This window comes from Tachyglossus aculeatus, chromosome 26, assembly GCF_015852505.1.
Source record: "Tachyglossus aculeatus isolate mTacAcu1 chromosome 26, mTacAcu1.pri, whole genome shotgun sequence".
In the NCBI taxonomy this organism is placed as follows: domain Eukaryota; kingdom Metazoa; phylum Chordata; class Mammalia; order Monotremata; family Tachyglossidae; genus Tachyglossus; species Tachyglossus aculeatus.
In genome coordinates, this window is record NC_052091.1 from 16,298,163 (window position 1) to 16,316,017 (window position 17,855).

General features: G+C 57.7%; 1 protein-coding gene across 2 annotated transcripts; it reads right to left on the minus strand.

Moving 5' to 3' along the window:
- Window positions 1-4,433: 4,433 nt before the first annotated feature.
- MEX3B (mex-3 RNA binding family member B) lies at window positions 4,434-12,753 on the minus strand. Of its 2 annotated transcripts, XM_038767440.1 has the most exons (3): window positions 12,622-12,753; window positions 12,432-12,546; window positions 4,434-6,330 (listed from the first exon to the last, which is right to left on the minus strand). In XM_038767440.1, the coding sequence occupies exons 1-3, from the start codon at window positions 12,751-12,753 to the stop codon at window positions 4,775-4,777; spliced, it is 1,803 nt and encodes a 600-aa protein (XP_038623368.1). In that variant the 3' UTR covers window positions 4,434-4,774. The 2 variants fall into 2 exon arrangements, with proteins under 2 accessions (XP_038623368.1, XP_038623367.1); XM_038767439.1 differs by having other exon boundaries at window positions 12,432-12,753.
- Window positions 12,754-17,855: the final 5,102 nt, after the last annotated feature.

Sequence of the window (17,855 nt, forward strand, 5' to 3'; positions counted from 1 at the left end):
AGCACTGTTCTAAGTGCTGGGGAGGTTACAAGGTGATCAGGTTGTCCCACAGGGGGCCCATAGTCTTAATCCCCATTTTGCAGATGAGGGAACTGAGGCACAGAGAAGTGAAGTGACTTGCCCAAAGTCACACAGCTAAGTGGCAGAGCCGGGATTCGAACCCATGACCTCTGACTCCAAAGCCCGGGCTCTTTCCACCGAGACACGAGATATTAATATAAATAAATTGCAGATATGTACCGAAGTGCTAAAGGGCTGGGAGTTGGGGGGGATGAGTAAAGGGAGCAAGTCAGGGTGATGCAGAAGGGAGTGGGAGAAGAGGAAAGGAGGGCTTAAGGAAGGCCTCTTGGAGGAGATGTGCCTTCAGTAAGGCTTTGATGGAGAGGTGGATAATTTTCCGTCCGATATGAGGAAGGAGGGCATTCCAGGCCAGAGGCAGAATGTGAGTGAGGAGTCGGTTGTGAGATAGGAGAGATGGCGGTACATTGAGAAGGCTTTAGAGAAGCTACGTATGTGGGCTGGGTAGGAGAGTAGCGAGCCGAGGCAGGAGGGAGCAAGTGCTTTGAAACCAACGGCGAGTTTATGTTTGACGCAGAGGTGGGTGGGGAGCCACTGGAGTTTCTTGAGGGTTGGGGAAGTATGTCCTGAACTTTTCTGAAGAAAAACGATCTGGACATCAGAGTAAAATATGGAAGGGAGTGGGGAGAGACAGGAGGCTGATCCAGTAAGCAGGGCAAGAGAGGATGACTGGATTAAAGTGATAGCAGTTTGGGAGGAGAGGAAAGGGCAGATTTTTAGCAATGTTGTGAAGGTGGAACCGACAAGATTTAGCGATGGATTGAATGTGTGGGTTGAATGAGAGAGCGGAGTCAAGGATGATGCCAAGGTCATGGAACTGTGAGGTGGGAAGGACAGTGGTGCCATCTACAGTAATGGGAAAGTCAGTGGGGGAGACAAGGAGTTCTGTTTTAGACATGTTAAGTTTGAGGTAACAGCAGCACATCTGTGTAGAGTTGTCTTGAAGGCAAGAAGAAATGTGAGACTGCAGAGAAGGAGCGTGATCAGGGATGGAGATATAGACCTACCTATCATCTGCATAGTTGGAGTCAGGGGAGCGAATGGGTTCTCCAAGGGAGTGGGTATAGAGTAGATGCTGAAGAGAAGGGGACCCAGAATTGAATGCTTAAGGGACTCTGACATTTAGGGGGTAGGAGGCAAAGGAGAAACCCACGAAGGAAACTGATAATGAGTGGCCAGAGAGATGAGAAAAGAACAAGGAGAGGACAGAGACAGTGAAGCCAAAGTTGGATAACGTTTCCAGGGGAAGGGGGGTGGTCTACAGTGTCGAAGGCAACTGAATGGTCGAGGAAGATTAGGATGGAGTAGAGGCCATTGGACTTGGTAAGAAGGCGATCAATTGGTGACCTTTGAGAGGGAAGTTTCTGGGGAGTAAGGGGGATGGAAGCCAAACTGGAAGGGATCAAGGAGAGAAGTGGAGGAGAGGAATTTGAGACAGCAGAAGACAACTCGCTCCAAGAGTTTGGAGAGGAATGGTAGAAGGGAGATGGGAAGATAACTGGAGGGAGCCATGGGGTTGAGAGGGTTTTTTTGGGGGGATAGGGCACGAGCATGTTTGAAACCAGTGCGGAAGAAGTCACTGGAGAGCGAACGGTTGAAGATGGCCGTTAGAGAAGGAAGAAGAGAGGGGGCAGATGTTTTGATAAGGTGTGAAGGAAAGGGGTCGGATGCTCAGGTGGAGGCGGTGGATTTTGAGAGAAGGCAGGAGATCTTCTCTAGAGATTCTGTTGGGAAAGATGGGAGAGTTGAAGAAGGGACAGGAGGAGGGAGGGACTGGAAGGGCAGTTTTAGGGAGATCGTACCTGATGGTGTCAATTTTCTTCATAAAGCAGGTGGCCAGGTCATTGGGGCAAGGGATGGGGGTGACGGGGGAACAGGGGGTCTGAGTTGGGAGTTAAATGTCTGGAACAACTGGCAAGGACGATAGGTGTGAGGTGTCAATAAGAGTGGAGAAATCATTTTGCTGGGTAGAGGAGAGGGCAGAGTTAAAGCACGCAAAGATAATCTTGAAATGGACAAGGTCGGACTGATATCTAGATTTCTGCCAGCACTGCTCTGCTGCTCCCGAACAAGAGCCAAGTTGGCAGACTGTGGCGGAGATCCAGGGCTGTGGGTCAGTGGTAGGAGAATGATAAAGGGGTCGGGGAGCGACTGAGTCGAGTTCAGTAGAGAGGGTGGTGTGGAGAGCATCGATTTGGTCATCAAGGGAAGGTACTTTAGATATGGAGGCTAAGTGGGGCATGATGAGTTGAGGAAATTGGATGGGGTCAAAAGATCTGAGGTCTCTGTGGGGGAATTTTATGGATTGGGGGTGGAGGGAAGAGGAGGTTGTGGTCGGACAGAGGGATTTCAGAGTTGGCGAGGGTAGAGATTGTGCAGTGGCTAGAGATGATGAGATCAAGTGTGTGTCCAAGTTGGCGAGTGGGCGAGGTGGGGTGGAGCAGGAGGCCGGTGGAGTTGAGGAGCGATAGAGAGTGGTCAGAGTGCCGTACTAAGCCCCTTAAACACGACCGTCAATTACCACTGTCCCACACTTGTCCAAATCAGCTCCTCTGAGACAGCTCGTGTAGAAATGACTAGGAATCGGGTCTCCTTGACTCACTGGCTGAGATGGGCCACGTCCAGAACTGGAGGTGTTTCTGGTCAGAACCAGATGAGACGGCAAAAAGAGACGCCAATTTAATCATTCGTATCTATTGAGTACTTACGAGGTGCAGAGCACTTGGAAGAGTACAAAGCAGCCCCGCCTGGGACATCTGTCATCGCCCAGAAGTCCACGAATGACGAGCCGGCATTGCCAAATGCCATCCTAGATTAATGGCCACAATGGCAATGGTTATAATTACCGGCAGCCTTTCTTCAGGGGTCCATTGAAACTCCTTTCACGCATCAACCGTACTGTAGCAAGCGCTTGGGAGAGTCCAATCTACAACAGAGTTGGTAAACACATTCCCTGCCCACAGCGAGCTCCCAGTCTAAACTCCTTTCGGGCTGCGATCGTGCCTGTCGACTCCACGGAAGCACAGTACGCTCCCAAGCGCCGAGTATGGCGTTCTGGACCAGCCGGGTTTCTCTCCGGTCATCCTACCCCTCGGCCGAGGGTCCCCCTTCTTTTCCGGCTCCGGCAGAGGGAGGCTGGAAATTTCTCGGACTTGGAAGCCCCCGGTCGGCAACCGCCCCCGCCGCTTCCGCGCCACCGCCCGACTCGAAGACCCCGGCCCCCTCCCGATGCCACCCCACGCCCTCGCCCGCTCAATCAGGCCAGCACACGGTGGGGGTGGTCAGCTTTCTGGAATATTTTATTTATATAGAAATACTTAAAAAAACATGAAGTAGCACCATTACTTAAGTTTTACCTTTATTATGTAGAACTTTAAATGTCAGAAAAATAAAACTCTTGATACAATTTCAAATCTTGTCTCAGCAAATATAATATTAGTATTTGACCGTGAAGTTAAAGGCCCTTTATCATAAAATAAAATATACTTTGTTTTTTTTTTAAACTTTGCTCAGTAAAGTACATTTAAGCTCAAGTAACGTCACCTACATATACAGAAACGAGTGGTAAACAAATGTATTAAAATAGAAATTCTAAAACTATAGTGCTGCAACGGAATTTCTGTAACTTCCACTGAATTCTATTTATACAAATGTTAGAAAGCTCAACAGGTCCTTTTGACATAGGTTTACACCTTTCCGTTTTCGTAATAATATAGAATAAAATAGGCTTTATATTACGGAATAGAAAATACGCCGGGTGAAGCGGTTTTAAAAGATTTTTTTTTCCGAACCTATAAAAAAATCTCCATCCCAACAGAATACTGTTCAAAGAATTACACATTTTATGGATTGTAATTCTGCCCACAATTGTGTGATATTAAAATAATACAGTGTTCTTGGCCATGAGGCCATACTAAAAATAAAAAAGATTTAACCCAGCTACAAAAAAGTTCACTGAACTTAAATTAAAATACTTGTAAACATCTTTGCAATATGAAATATAATTTTTCAAGTCAAAAAAGAATAAAATACTTCAATCTGTATTAATGCAATTTCTCTTTAAAACCTTTTAAACGTTTTTCAATATATATAAGAGATATGTTACAGTTTCTTTAACTTTGATAAAGCTGCAGTATCATGGTTTCACAGGAACTCCTGACCCGTCCGGAAACATTCAGGAAATAATCCCGCCCACCGCTTCGGCCTCTCGGGGAAGCGCGACCCCGGAGAGCCGGGGCGGGGGAGCGGACTCACAGTCCTAAGCGTCCTACACGCACCCTTATTATTATCATCGTCTGCTATTATTATCATCATCATCATTATTATTCATTATCATCGTCCTCGGCATCGTCGTTATCCCGGGTTGGGGGGGGAGAGAAGTGGCGGTGGGGAGGGGGCGGGAGGGGTCCTCACTTTTTGGAGGAAAGAAGAAGGTTGTGAGATCTCTGCTTTCGGAAGCTTCGTGTCGCAAGGGTACAGTGTAAAAACTACTATTACTAAGGATGGAGTCACGGGCAAAAATTCACCGTATAATCGCATGCGTTTTCGACGGCACCGAAACTCCCTGGCGACCGTCGGGTCCCCTCCCCTTCCCGCCTCCGGTCTCCGGATTCCCGGGCGCCGGACCGGACCGGCGAGTCCGAGCCTGGCTGTTCCCGGGGCGCGGGAGCGGTCTTCGGCGGTGCCCGGGGCCGCCTCAGGAGAAGATGCGGATGGCCTGGGTGACGGTGGCGTGGCAGACGGGGCACTCGGGCTCGCTGCGCTCGCAGATGCGGTTGGCGCACTCCATGCAGAACAGGTTGTGCCCACAGGGCACCAGGGCCGCGATCACCTCGCTCTCGAAGCAGACGGAGCAGTCGCGGCTGCCCTGCCGCCGCAGGCCGGAGCCGGACGAGGAGGAGCTGGACGAGGACGACGACGACGAGGAGGAGGAGGACGAGGACGACGACGACGACGAGTCGGAGGGCGGCAGGCCGGGAGGGGGCCCGCCCGGCCCGCTGGCGTAGACCGGGTAGCCGCCCAGGCAGCCCCCGCCCGGGTCGCTCCGCGCCCGCCGGGCCAAGGGGTGGTCCGGGCCCAGGCCCCCGGGGGGCGGGGGTGGCAGCGGGGGTGGCGGAGGCGGGGACAGGCGCGGGCAGCCGGGGGCGGCGGCCGGGTGCAGCCGGCGGTGAACCAGGAGCCCCAGGTTGGCATGAGGGGGCGCGGCGCAGCCCCCGCCGGGGAAGACCACGGAGGACGGAGAGGAAGAGGCCGAGGCCGAGCAGGACGACGAGGACGAGGACGACGAGGACGACGAAGACGAGGGGCAGGCCGGGCCCGCCCCGGGGGGCCGCTCGAACTGATGAGGCCAGAGCAGGGGCACCCCGGGCGGCGGGGCGGGGGCCGGGTCGAAGGCGGGCAGGTCGGCCGCACAGCCGCAGTCCGGGGAGGGGGCACCGCCGCCGACTCCTGTCTCGCCGCCGCCCCCGAAGCCGTTGCCGTTGGGGGCGAAGGCCAGCGCGGGGCTCGGGGGGCTGTAGCTGCCCAGGCGCGGGGTGGCGACCGCGCCCCCGAAGTACGAGTCCGTGGAGGCGCTGCCCAGCGAGCTGGAGCTGTCGTGGCGATAGCCGGCGAAGGGCTTGCGGGCCGGGGCCGGGCCCGGGCCGGGGGTGGGCTTGCTCCAGAGGCCGGCGGGGGCCCCGGGCCCGTGGTGGTGCAGGAGGTCGAAGCCCACGTCGGTGCCGTTGGCGTGGAAGTCGTTGTCGTCGCTGAGCTCCACCAGGCCGCCGGTGCGCAGGGCGATGTGGGCCTCGATCTCGTCGCGGGCGCGGTCCACGTTCTCGGGCATGCCCGTCACCTCGAACACGGGCTCCTTGTCGCGGCTCGGCGTGACGATGTACGTGTGCGTCTGCTGCTGGATGCGCTTGATGGTCGCCCCCTTGGGCCCCACCACCAGCCCCACCACGCGGTATGGCACGCGTACCTGGATGGTCGTCTGGCCCGGCAGGGCGGGCGGCCCCGGGCCGGCCCCGCCGCCCGCCCCGCCGCCCACCCCGCCCCCGCCGCCCACCCCGCCGCCCCCGCCGCCCAGCGCGCCCGCCTTGGTGCGGGAGGCGCGGATGAGGGAGAAGTGCTCGGCCGCCGAGATGATCTCCCGCCGGGCCATGGCCACGTCCTCCTTGCGGCCCGTCACCACGAACACCGGCTCCTCCCCGCGTACCGGGGTCTTGATGTACGTATTGGTCTTCGCCCGCAGGGCCTTGATCTTGCAGCCTGGGGGCCGTCCGGGGGCAGGGACAGAGAGACAGAGACAGACGGAGGGGGACAGAGATAGATACACACAGGGGACAGAGAGATGGACAGACACGGGGAAAGCGAGAGACGAGGACAGAGAGGCAGACACAGTGGAGAGATACCCACAGGGGAGAGAGAGATGGACAGACAGACAGGGGAGAGAGACAGATGGGGGGAGAGACAGACAGGAGAGAGAGAGACGGACAGACAGGGGAGAGACAGACAGACAAAGGAGAGAGAGACGGACAGACGGGGAGGGAGAGAGACAGAGGAGAGAGAGACAGACAGACAAGGGAGAGAGATGGACAGACAAGGGACAGAGAGATAGACAGGGGAGAGGGACAGACAGGGGAGAGAGAGATGGACAGACGGGAGAGTCGGACAGACAGGGGAGAGACAGACAGACAGGGGAGAGACAGACAAGAGACAGACAGATGACAGAGGGACAGAGAGACAGACAGGGGAGAGAGAGATGGACACACAGGGGAGAGAGAGATGGACAGGGGAGAGAGAGAGAGACGGACGGGGAGAGAGAGATGGACAGGGGAAAGAGAAACAGATGGGGAGAGACAGACAGACAAGAGAGAGACAGAGAGATGAGAGAGAGACAGATGGACAGACAAGGGAGAGAGAGAGAGATGGACAGGGGAAAGAGAGACAGATGGGGAGAGACAGACAAGAGAGAGACAGACAGATGAGAGAGACAGATGGACAGACAAGGGAGAGACAGACAGACGGGAAAGAGATAGGGAGAGACAGGCAGACAAGGGAAAGAGAGACAAGAGAGAGAGAGATGCAAGGGAGAGAGAGACAAGGGAGAGACAGAGATGGACAGACAAGGGAGAGACAGGCAGGGGAGAGACAGACAGGGCAGAGAGAGACAGACAAGGGAAAGAGAGATGGACAGACAAGGGAGACAGAGATGGACAGACAGGGGAGAGAGAGACAGACAGACACGGGAGAGACAGACAGACAAACAGACAGACACGGGAGAGAGACAAGACAGACAAGGGAGAGAGAGACAGACGGGAGAGAGAGACAGACAGACGAACAAATGAGAAGGAAAGAAAGTGGGAGACAGACCAGGAGGAAAGCAAGAGAAGGGGATGGAGAGACAGATGGGGAAAGAGACACAAAGGGCGGGGGGGGGGGGACAGAAAGAAATTGAGGGGAGAAAGAGCAAGGAAAGGGGGAGGGACGGGAGGGGGTTGGGGCGAGGGAGGGAGGGAGGGATGGAGGGAGAAAGGAAGAAAGAAAGAGAGAAAGAAAGAAAAAGAAAGAAAGGGCGGGCGTTACTGCGGGGTAACCGGGGCGGGCCTCCTCGGGACGGAGCAGGAGAAGAGGCGGGGCGTCGGCGCCGGATAACCGGGCAGGGGGGCGTAGGCACACACACACACACACACACACACACACACACACACACACACTGGGAGGGGGGTTAGGGGCGCTGCGGCGGGCTAACGGGGGGCCGGGGGGGCGAGGGAAAGCGGTAGGTCCGGGCCGGCCGGCCGGCCGGGGGGGGCCCGGGGCACAACTTTTCCCGCCGCCCAAGCGCTAAGCGGGGAGCACACACCCCGGCACAAAGAAACGCATACACACCTCACACACACACACACAAAGAAGCCATCACATGCACTCACACAAAGAAACGGTGGCACATACACACAGAGGCAAGCTGCACACACACACACACACACACACACACACAAAGAAACGCATGCACACCCCTCCCACACACCCAGACACACAGCCAGAGGCCCCCACACAAAGAAGCCACACACACCCCCCCAATGATGCCCATGCGCGCACACCCCGTTCTGTCCCCCACACAAAGAGGCGCATGCAACAGCTCCAGATGCCCCTGCACAATGCAGCACTACACACACCCCGCTGGCACACAAGCACACTCACAAACACACAGTCGCACAAAGGAGCCCAGGCCACACCTGCAGGGGCCTGGGTAGACACAAAGAGCAGCGCTACACATCCACTGGGGGCCCTGCTCTCTCTCTCTCTCTCCCTCTCTCACACACTCACACACACACACACACACACAGCAGTGCTACACACCCACTGGGGTCCCTGCTCTCTCCCTCTCTCACACACACACACACACACACACACACACACACACAGCAGTGCTACACACCCACTGGGGTCCCTGCTCTCTCCCTCTCTCTCTCTCACACACACACACATACATACAAAGAGCAGCGCTACACACCCACTAGGGTCCCTGCTCACACATACACACAAAGAGCAGCGCTACACACCCACTGATGTCCCCACTCACACACACACACACAAAGAGCAGCGCTACACACCCACTTATGTCCCTGTACACACACACACACACACACAGAGAGCAGCACTACACACCCATAAATGTCCATGAACACACACAACAGCATTACTCTTAGACGTCCATAATCATACCCAAAGAACACACCCATAGATGTCCAAGAACACACACACAGCGGCAAGTTGCACCCATGCACACACACACACACACACACACACAAAGAAACGCATGCACACCACACACCCATAGATGTCCATGAACACACACAAACAGCACATAGATGTCCGAGCTTACACACAAAGCACAGCACCACCCACCCACCCACAGATGGCCACGCTCTCTCACACACAAAGAACAGCACTACACAACCCTTGGTGTCCGTGCTCACACAAAGAGCAGCTCCATACACACACAAAGAGCAGCTCTGTACACACAGAGCAGCAGTATACACCCAAAGATGCCCGTGTCCACACACTCACAAAGTAGTGGACGCCCGGGCTCACATAAACACAAAGCCCAACACTATAAACCCATTGATGCCTGTCCTGCCCCCCGCCACACAAAGCACAGCGCTACACACCCAGAGATGCCCATGCACACAAAGAAACACTGCACACCCAAGGATGTGCATGCACAGACACTACATATGCAGATGCCACGCACGCACACACACACACACACACACACACAAACTACATATCCAGAAATGCCCATACACAAACACCACACAACCGTAGATGGCCATGCACACACAAACTACACACCCATAGACTCCCATGCGCAAACACACAAAGAAACACTACACACCAATGGATGCCCATGCGCATGTGCACACACCCACACAGAGAAACACTACACACCCACAGATGTCCATGAACACACACATGCAGCAGCAGCAGCAGCACTACTACACACGCCTGGATGTCCATACACATACCCACACCCAACAGCACTACACACTCAGAGATGCTCATGCATATACATAAAGGACTATACATCCCCAAATGCCCGTGCATACACACACATACACTCACACAAAGAAACAGTACAGCTCCCCCCCCTCCCCCCGTGCCTATGTACAAACACAAAGAAGCAATACCACCCCCCCAGGTTCCTATGCACAGACACACACACAAAGAAGCACTACACATCCTCAGGTGTCCATGCACAGATACACACACAAAGAAGCAGTACACACCCTCAGGTGCCCATGCACAGACACACACACACAGAAGCAGTACACACCCTCAGATGCCCATGCACAGACACAGGCACACAAAGAAGCAGTACACACCCTCAGGTGCCCAAGCACTGACACAGGCACACAAAGAAGCAGTACACACCCTCAGGTGCCCATGCACACACATACACACACACACACAGAAGCAGTACACACCCTCAGGTGCCCATGCACACACACACACACACACACACACACACAGAAGCAGTACACACCCTCAGATGCCCATGCACAGACACAGGCACACAAAGAAGCAGTACACACCCTCAGGTGCCCAAGCACTGACACAGGCACACAAAGAAGCAGTACATACCCTCAGGTGCCCATGCACACACACACACACACACACAGAAGAAGTACACACACCCCCAGGTGCCCATGCACAGACACAGGCACACAAAGAAGCAGTACACACCCGCAGGTGCCCATGCACAGACACACAAAGAAGCAGTACACAGCCCCAGATGCCCGTACACAGACACACAAAGAAGTAGTACACCCCCCCGCCCCGCGGTGCCCATTCACAGACACAGACACACAAAGAAGCAGTACACCCACCCACCCCCGCCCAGATGCCCATGCACAGACACAGATACACACAGATGCACAAAGAAGCAGTACACCCCCCCCCAGAAGCCCATGCCCACACAGACACACACACATACACACACACACACACACACACAAAGGAGCAGTCCACCCCCCCGGCTGCCCAAGCACACAGACACAGAGAGACACAGGCAGACCCCCCCCCCCGCCCCCACCCCCTTGGCCCCCAGGCCCCCGCAGCCAGGCAGGCAGTTCCTCGGCCCAGGCCCCCCACAGAGGGACCCACGGAATAATAATATAATAATAACAACAATAATAATAACAATAATAATAACAATAATAATAAATAAGATCATAAGGGCAGGGATAGGGATGATGATGATGACAGCTGGGTGTGTTAGTGAAGCGGTCCCGCAGACGAGGAGGCCGCGGTCCCAGGGAGGGCCGGATGCCCAAGCCTGGGGGCGGGCAGGCGCGCACACATACACACACACACACACACACACACACAGTCACACACACACACCCACATACACACACAACCCCCCCACCCCCCCCAACCCCGGTGCCCGAGGAGGGAAGGTCCCGCCCGGGGGCCGCCGGCCTTTGTCCGCCCTGGCCACTGGCACCCGCTTTGACACACACACCCAGTCACACTGGGAACCGGGACACACACAAACACACACACACAGTCACACCGGGAACCGGGACACACACACACACCCCGACACAGTCACACTGAGAACCGGGACACGCACACACACCCCCCCCCAGTCACACTGAGAACCGGGACACACACGCAGGCACGCACTCACACAGAGAGCCGGGAGGCACAAAGACACCGAACCGGGACACACACACACACACACAGAATCAAGACACACAGATGCACAATCCCACCTAACCGGGACACACACACACACACACACACACATAGTCACATCGGGAACCGGGACACACACACACACCCCCTCAGTCACACTGAGAACCGGGACACACACGCAGGCACGCACTCACACAGAGAGCCGGGAGGCACAAAGACACCGAACCGGGACACACACACACACACACACACACACAGAATCAAGACACACAGATGCACAATCCCACCTAACCGGGACACACACACACACCCCGACACAGTCACACTGAGAACCGGGACACACACACACACACACACCCCCTCAGTCACACTGAGAACCGGGACACACACGCAGGCACGCACTCACACAGAGAGCCGGGAGGCACAAAGACACCGAACCGGGACACACACAGAATCAAGACACACAGATGCACAATCCCACCTAACCGGGACACACACACACACACACACACATAGTCACATCGGGAACCGGGACACACACACACACACCCCCTCAGTCACACTGAGAACCGGGACACACACGCAGGCACGCACTCACACAGAGAGCCGGGAGGCACAAAGACACCGAACCGGGACACACACACACACACACACAGAATCAAGACACACAGATGCACAATCCCACCTAACCGGGACACACACACACACACACTCACTCACCCAGCGAGCCGGGAAGCACAAAGACACAGACCCGGGACACCCACACACCCACCCACCCTCCCTCACACAGCGAGCCGGGAAGCACAAAGGCACAGAACCGGGCCACACACACACACACACACATACACCCAGATGCACAATCCCACCGAACCGGGACACACACACTCACTCACACGGAGAGCCGGGAAGCACAAAGACCCGGAATCCGGGGCACACACACAGGCAGAATTCAGGGCCACAGAGGATACGGAATCCCACCGAAGCGGGTGTGTGTGTGTGTGTGTGTGTGTGTGTGTGTGTCGGGCGAGCCCTCGGCCCCCCAAAAAAGCAGCCCCCCCAAAAGAAAAGCTCGCCCCGGCCGGCGGCGGCGGCACAAAGGGCGGGCGGGGCCGTGGGTGGGTGGGTGGGTGGGTGCCCCGTTGCCCCGGTGGCCGCCCGGCGGGCACCTTGCCTGCCGACGATCTCCGCGACGTGCTCGGAGCTGGGCACGGGCACGCACTCGGTCATGTTGACGCTCTTCCTGCGCGGCTCGGGCTCCGGCTCGGCCCCCGGCTGCTGCTGCTGATGCCCTCCTCCCGGGCCGTGCCCCCTGGGGCCGTGCCCCCCCGGGCCGTGCCCGGGCCCCGGCTCGTCGGCGTCCAGCCCCAGCAGCGCCAGCTGGTCGAGGGCCATCTGCAGCGCCCGCTGCTCGTCCAGCGCGGGCCCCCCGCCCAGCCCGCACCCCGCGACCCCGCCACGGTCCAGCTCGGCGAACAGGGAGCCGGGCATGGTGCCCGCGCCCGCCCCGCGGACAAAGGCGCGGGGGAGGGCCAGGCTGCTCCGCCCGTCGGTCGCTCGGTCGGTCGGTCCGACCCGCCTGCCACCCTGCCCGCCGCCCGGCCCGCCGCCGCTTTAAGGGGCCCCGCCCCCCGAGGGCCGCCCCCCCGCCGAAGCCTCGCCCCTTTGGTGCCAGGGCCCCGCCCCCGCCCGCCCAAAGACACGCCCCTCGCCCAGCCACGCCCCCGAAGACCCCAAAGCCTCGCCCCTTTGGTGCCAGGGCCCCGCCCCCGCCCGCCCAAAGACACGCCCCTCGCCCAGCCAGGACGAGGCCACGCCCCCCGAGGACCCCCCCCCCCCCCAAACCCACGCCCCCTTTGTGCCAGGGTCACCACCCGCCCATCCAAAGCCACGCCCGAAGCCACGCCCCTTTTGTGCTAGGGCTCCGCCCCCGTCCGCCCAAAGACACGCCCCTCGCCCGGCCACGTCCCCAAAGCCTCGCCCCTTTGGTGCCAGGGCCCCGCCCCACCCAACTCGAGGCCACGCCCCCGAAGTCCCCGAAGCCTCGCCCCCTTTTGTGCCAGGGCCCCGCCCCCCGCCCGCCCAAAGACACGCCCCTCGCCCGGCCAGGACGAGGCCACGCCCCCCGAGGACCCCCAAACCCACGCCCCCTTTGTGCCAGGGTCACCACCCACCCATCCAAAGACACGCCCCTCGCCCAGCCAGGACGAGGCCACGCCCCCGAAGACCCCAAAGCCTCGCCCCTTTGGTGCCAGGGCCGCGCCCCCCGAAGACCGCCCCCTCCAAAGCCACGCCCTCTTCGTGCCAGGGCCCCGCCCCCGCCGGACCCAAGCCACGCCCCCTTGGTGCCAGGGCCCCGCCCCCCCCGTCTGAAGCTACGACCCCCCCCCCCACCCTCCGGCCCGGCCAGGACGAAGCCACGCCCCCGAATCCACCCCCCCTTTTGTGCCAGGGCCGCGCCCCCACCCCCTCGCCCATCCAACTCGAGGCCACGCCCCCGAAGTCCCCGAAGCCTCGCCCCTTTGGTGCCAGGGCCCCGCCCCCGCCCGTCCAACGACACGCCCCTCGCCCCGCCAGGACGAGGCCACGCCCCCGAGGACCCCCCCAGACCCACGCCCCCTTCGTGCCACCTGCCCAAAGACACGCCCCTGTCGTTCCAGGGCCCCGCCGCGGCCTCCCAAAGCCGCGCCCCCGAAGACCCCTAAATCCACACCTCTTTTGTGCCAGGTCCCCGCCCCCACCCGCCCAAAGACACGCCCCTCGCCCAGCCAGGACGAGGCCACGCCCCCGAAGATCCCAAATCCTCGCCCGTTGTGTGCCAGGGCCCCGCCCCCGCCCGTCTTAAGACGCGCCCCCCGAAGAGCCCCCCCCAGCCACGCGCCCTTCGTGCCAGGGCGACGCCCCCACCCGCCCAAAGGCACGCCCCTCGCCCAGCCAGGACGAGGCCACGCCCCCGAGGACCCCCCAATCCACGCCCCCTTTGTGCCATTGTCACCACCCGCCCAGCCAAAGCCACGCCCCGAAGCCACGCCCCTTTTGTGCCGGGGCCCTGCCCCCACCCGTCCAAAGACACGCCCCTCGCCCGTCCACTCCCCCGAAGACCCCAACGCCTCGCCCCTTTTGTGCCAGGGCCACGCCCCCGCCCGCCCAAAGACACGCCCCTCGCCCAGCCAGGACGAGGCCACGCCCCCGAGGACCCCCCAAATCCACGCCCCCTTAGTGCCAGGGTCACCACCCGCCCATCCAAAGCCACGCCCCGAAGCCACGCCCCTTTTGTGCCAGGGCCACGCCCCCGCCCGTCCAAAGACACGCCCCCTCGCCCCGCTAGGAGGAGGGCACGCCCCCCCGGACCCAAGCCACGCCCCTTTGCGCCAGGTCCACTCCCCGACCCGTCTGAAGCTACACCCCCCCCTCTCCCCGCCAGGACGAGGCCATGCCCCCGAAGGCCCCCCCAGTCACGCCCCCTTTTGTGCCAGGGCCCCGCCCCCGCCCGTCCAAAGACCGGCCCCTCGCCCACCCAGGGAGACGCCACGCCCTTTCTGTGCCAAGTCCAAAGACACGCCCTCTCGCCCTGCCAGGACGAGGCCACGCCCCCGAATGCCCCAGCCGCGCCCATTTCGTGCCAGGGCCCCGCCCTCAGCCGCCCAAAGACACGCCCCTTTTGTGCCAGGGCCAAGCCCCCACCCGTCCGAAGACGCGCCCCCGAAGTCCCCAAAGCCTTGCCACTTTTGTGGCAGGGCCACGCCCCGACCCGTCTGAAGGTACGCCCCCGAAGTCCCCAAAGCCTTGCCACTTTTGTGCCAGGGCCACGCCCCGACCCGTCTGAAGCTACGCCCCCTCGCCCCGCCGGACCCAAGCCATCATCGTCATCATCAATCGTATTTATTGAGCGCCTACTATGTGCAGAGCACTGGACTAAGCGCTTGGGAAGTACAAGTTGGCAACATATAGAGACAGTCCCTACCCAACAGTGGGCTCACAGTCTAAAAGCCATGCTCCTTTTGTGCCAGGGTCACGCTCCCTTCCACCCTCAATAATAATGATAATAATGGCATTTGTTAAGCGCTTACTATAATAATTATAATAATGATATTTGTTAAGCGCTTACTATAATAATAACAATAATGATATTTGTTAAGCACTTACTATGTGCAAAGCACTGTTCTAAGCGCTGGGGAGGTTACAAGGTGATCAGATTGTCCCAGGGGGGCTCACAGTCTTCATCACCCATTTTCCAGATGAGGGAACTGAGGCCCAGAGAAGTCAAGAGATTTGCCTAAAGTCACACAGCTGACAGTTGGCAGAGTTGGGATTTGAACCCATGACCTCTGTCTCCAAAGCCCAGGCTCTTTCCACTGAGCCACACTGCTTCTCTATGTGCAAAGCACTGTTCTAAGCGCTGGGGGGATGCAAGGTGATCAAATTGTCCCACGTGGCGCTCGCAGTCTTAGTCCCCATTTTACAGATGAGGGAACTGAGGCTCAGGGAAGTGAAGTGACTTGCCCAGGGTCACACAGCAGACATGTGCCGGATCGGGATTCGAACCCATGACCTCTGACTCCAAAGTCCGGGCTCTTTCCACTGGGCCACGCCCTGCCCTCCGAAGCCACTCCCCTTAACACCTCCAGCCCGGAGCCCCGACCCCTGCACCCCCGATCAATCAATCAATCGTATTTATTGAGCGCTTACTATGTGCAGAGCACTGTACTAAGCGCTTAGCACTGTACTTACACATGAACGATCCACAGAGCCCCCTTTTTCCTCTCCCCCTTACCTTCTTCCCCTCCCCACAGCACCTGCATATATGTTTGTACAGATTTATTACTCCATTTATTTTACTTGGACATATTTACTATTCTGTTTATTTTGTTAATGATGTGCATCCAGCTTTACTTCTATTTGTTCTGACGACTTGCCACCCGTCCACATGTGTTGTTTTGTCGTCTGTCTTCCCCTTCTAGTCTGTGAGCCCATTGTTGGGTAGGGACCGTCTCTATACAATAGTAATAATAATAATGATGGCATTTATTAAGCGCTTACTATGTGCAAAGCACTGTTCTAAGCACTGGGGAAGTTACAAGGTGATCAGGTTGTCCCATGGGGGGCTCACAGTCTTAATCCTCATTTTACAGATGGGGTTACTGAGGCTCAGAGAAGTTAAGTGACTTGCCCAAAGTCACACAGCTGACAATTGGCGACTTGGACTTCCCAAGCGCTTAGTATGGTGCTCGGCACACAGTAAGCGCTCAATAAATACGATTGAATGAATTGAATGAATGACTTGTAAGCGCTCAATACGATTGAATGAATTGAATGAATGACTTGTACTTCCCAAGCGCTTAGTCCAGTGCTCTGCACACAGTAAGCGCTCAATAAATACGACTGAATAAATTGAATGACTTGAATGGATGACCCCTGCGCCCCCTCCTCCCCGCCCCCCAAGCCCGGGCCTGCTGGCCACGCTGGGGGCGAGGGCTCATCCCTTGGGGCGGGACCCCCCCCCCCTCAACAAGAATGACAAGGACTCTGCATTCATTCATTCAGTCCTATTTACTGAGCGCTTACTGTGAGCAGAGCACTGGACTAAGCGCTTGGGAAGTACAAATAAGCCACATGTAATAATGATGACCCATTGTTGGGTAGGGACCGTCTCTATACGTTGCCAACTTGTACTTCCCAAGCGCTTAGTCCAGTGCTCTGCACACAGCAAGTGCTCAATAAATGCGATTCATCCATTCAATTGTATTTATTGAGCACTTACTGTGTGCAGAGCACTGGGCTAAGCGCTTGGGAAGTACAAGTTGGCCACATATAGAGATGGTCCCTACCCAACAGTGGGCTCACAGTCTAGAAGGGGAAGACAGATAACAAAACAAAACATATTAACAAAATAAAATAAAGAGAATGAATATGTACAAATAAAATAGAGTAATAAAGCACTGAATGAATGTTAAGCGCTTTCTATCTGCGAAGCACTGTTCTAAGCGCTGGGGGGGGAGATACAAGGTGATCAGGTTGTCCCATATGGGACTCGCCGTCTTAATCCCCATTTTACAGATGAGGTAACTGTGGCCCGGAGAAGTGAAGTGACTCGCCCAAAGTCACACAGCTGACAAGTGGCGGAGTCGGGATTAGAACCCATGGCTTCTGACTCCCAAGCCCGGGCTCTTTCCACTGAGCCACGCTGCTTCCGCAGCAGTGTGTCACATACAGAGACGGTCCCTACCCCACAACGGGCTCACACCGCCCGGTCGCCGCAGGCCTCCCGTGCCCCGTGACTCAGTCTCCCCCCCATTCCACCCCACAGATACCCGAGGGCCGGTCTTTGCCTCTCCGGACCCTGCCCCTTTTGGACTCTGACTCTTCTGGGTTCTGCCCCTGCAGACTCTGACCCCTCCAGATTGTTCCTCCAGACCATTCCCCACCCCCCTTATAATAATAATGATGATGGCGTTTGTTAGGTGCTTACTATGTGCCAAGCACTGTTCTAAGCACTGGACTAGATACAAAGTAATCAGGTTGTCCCACGTGGGGCTCACAGTTCTTATCCCCATTTTACAGGTAAAGGAACTGAGGCACAGAGAAGTGAAACG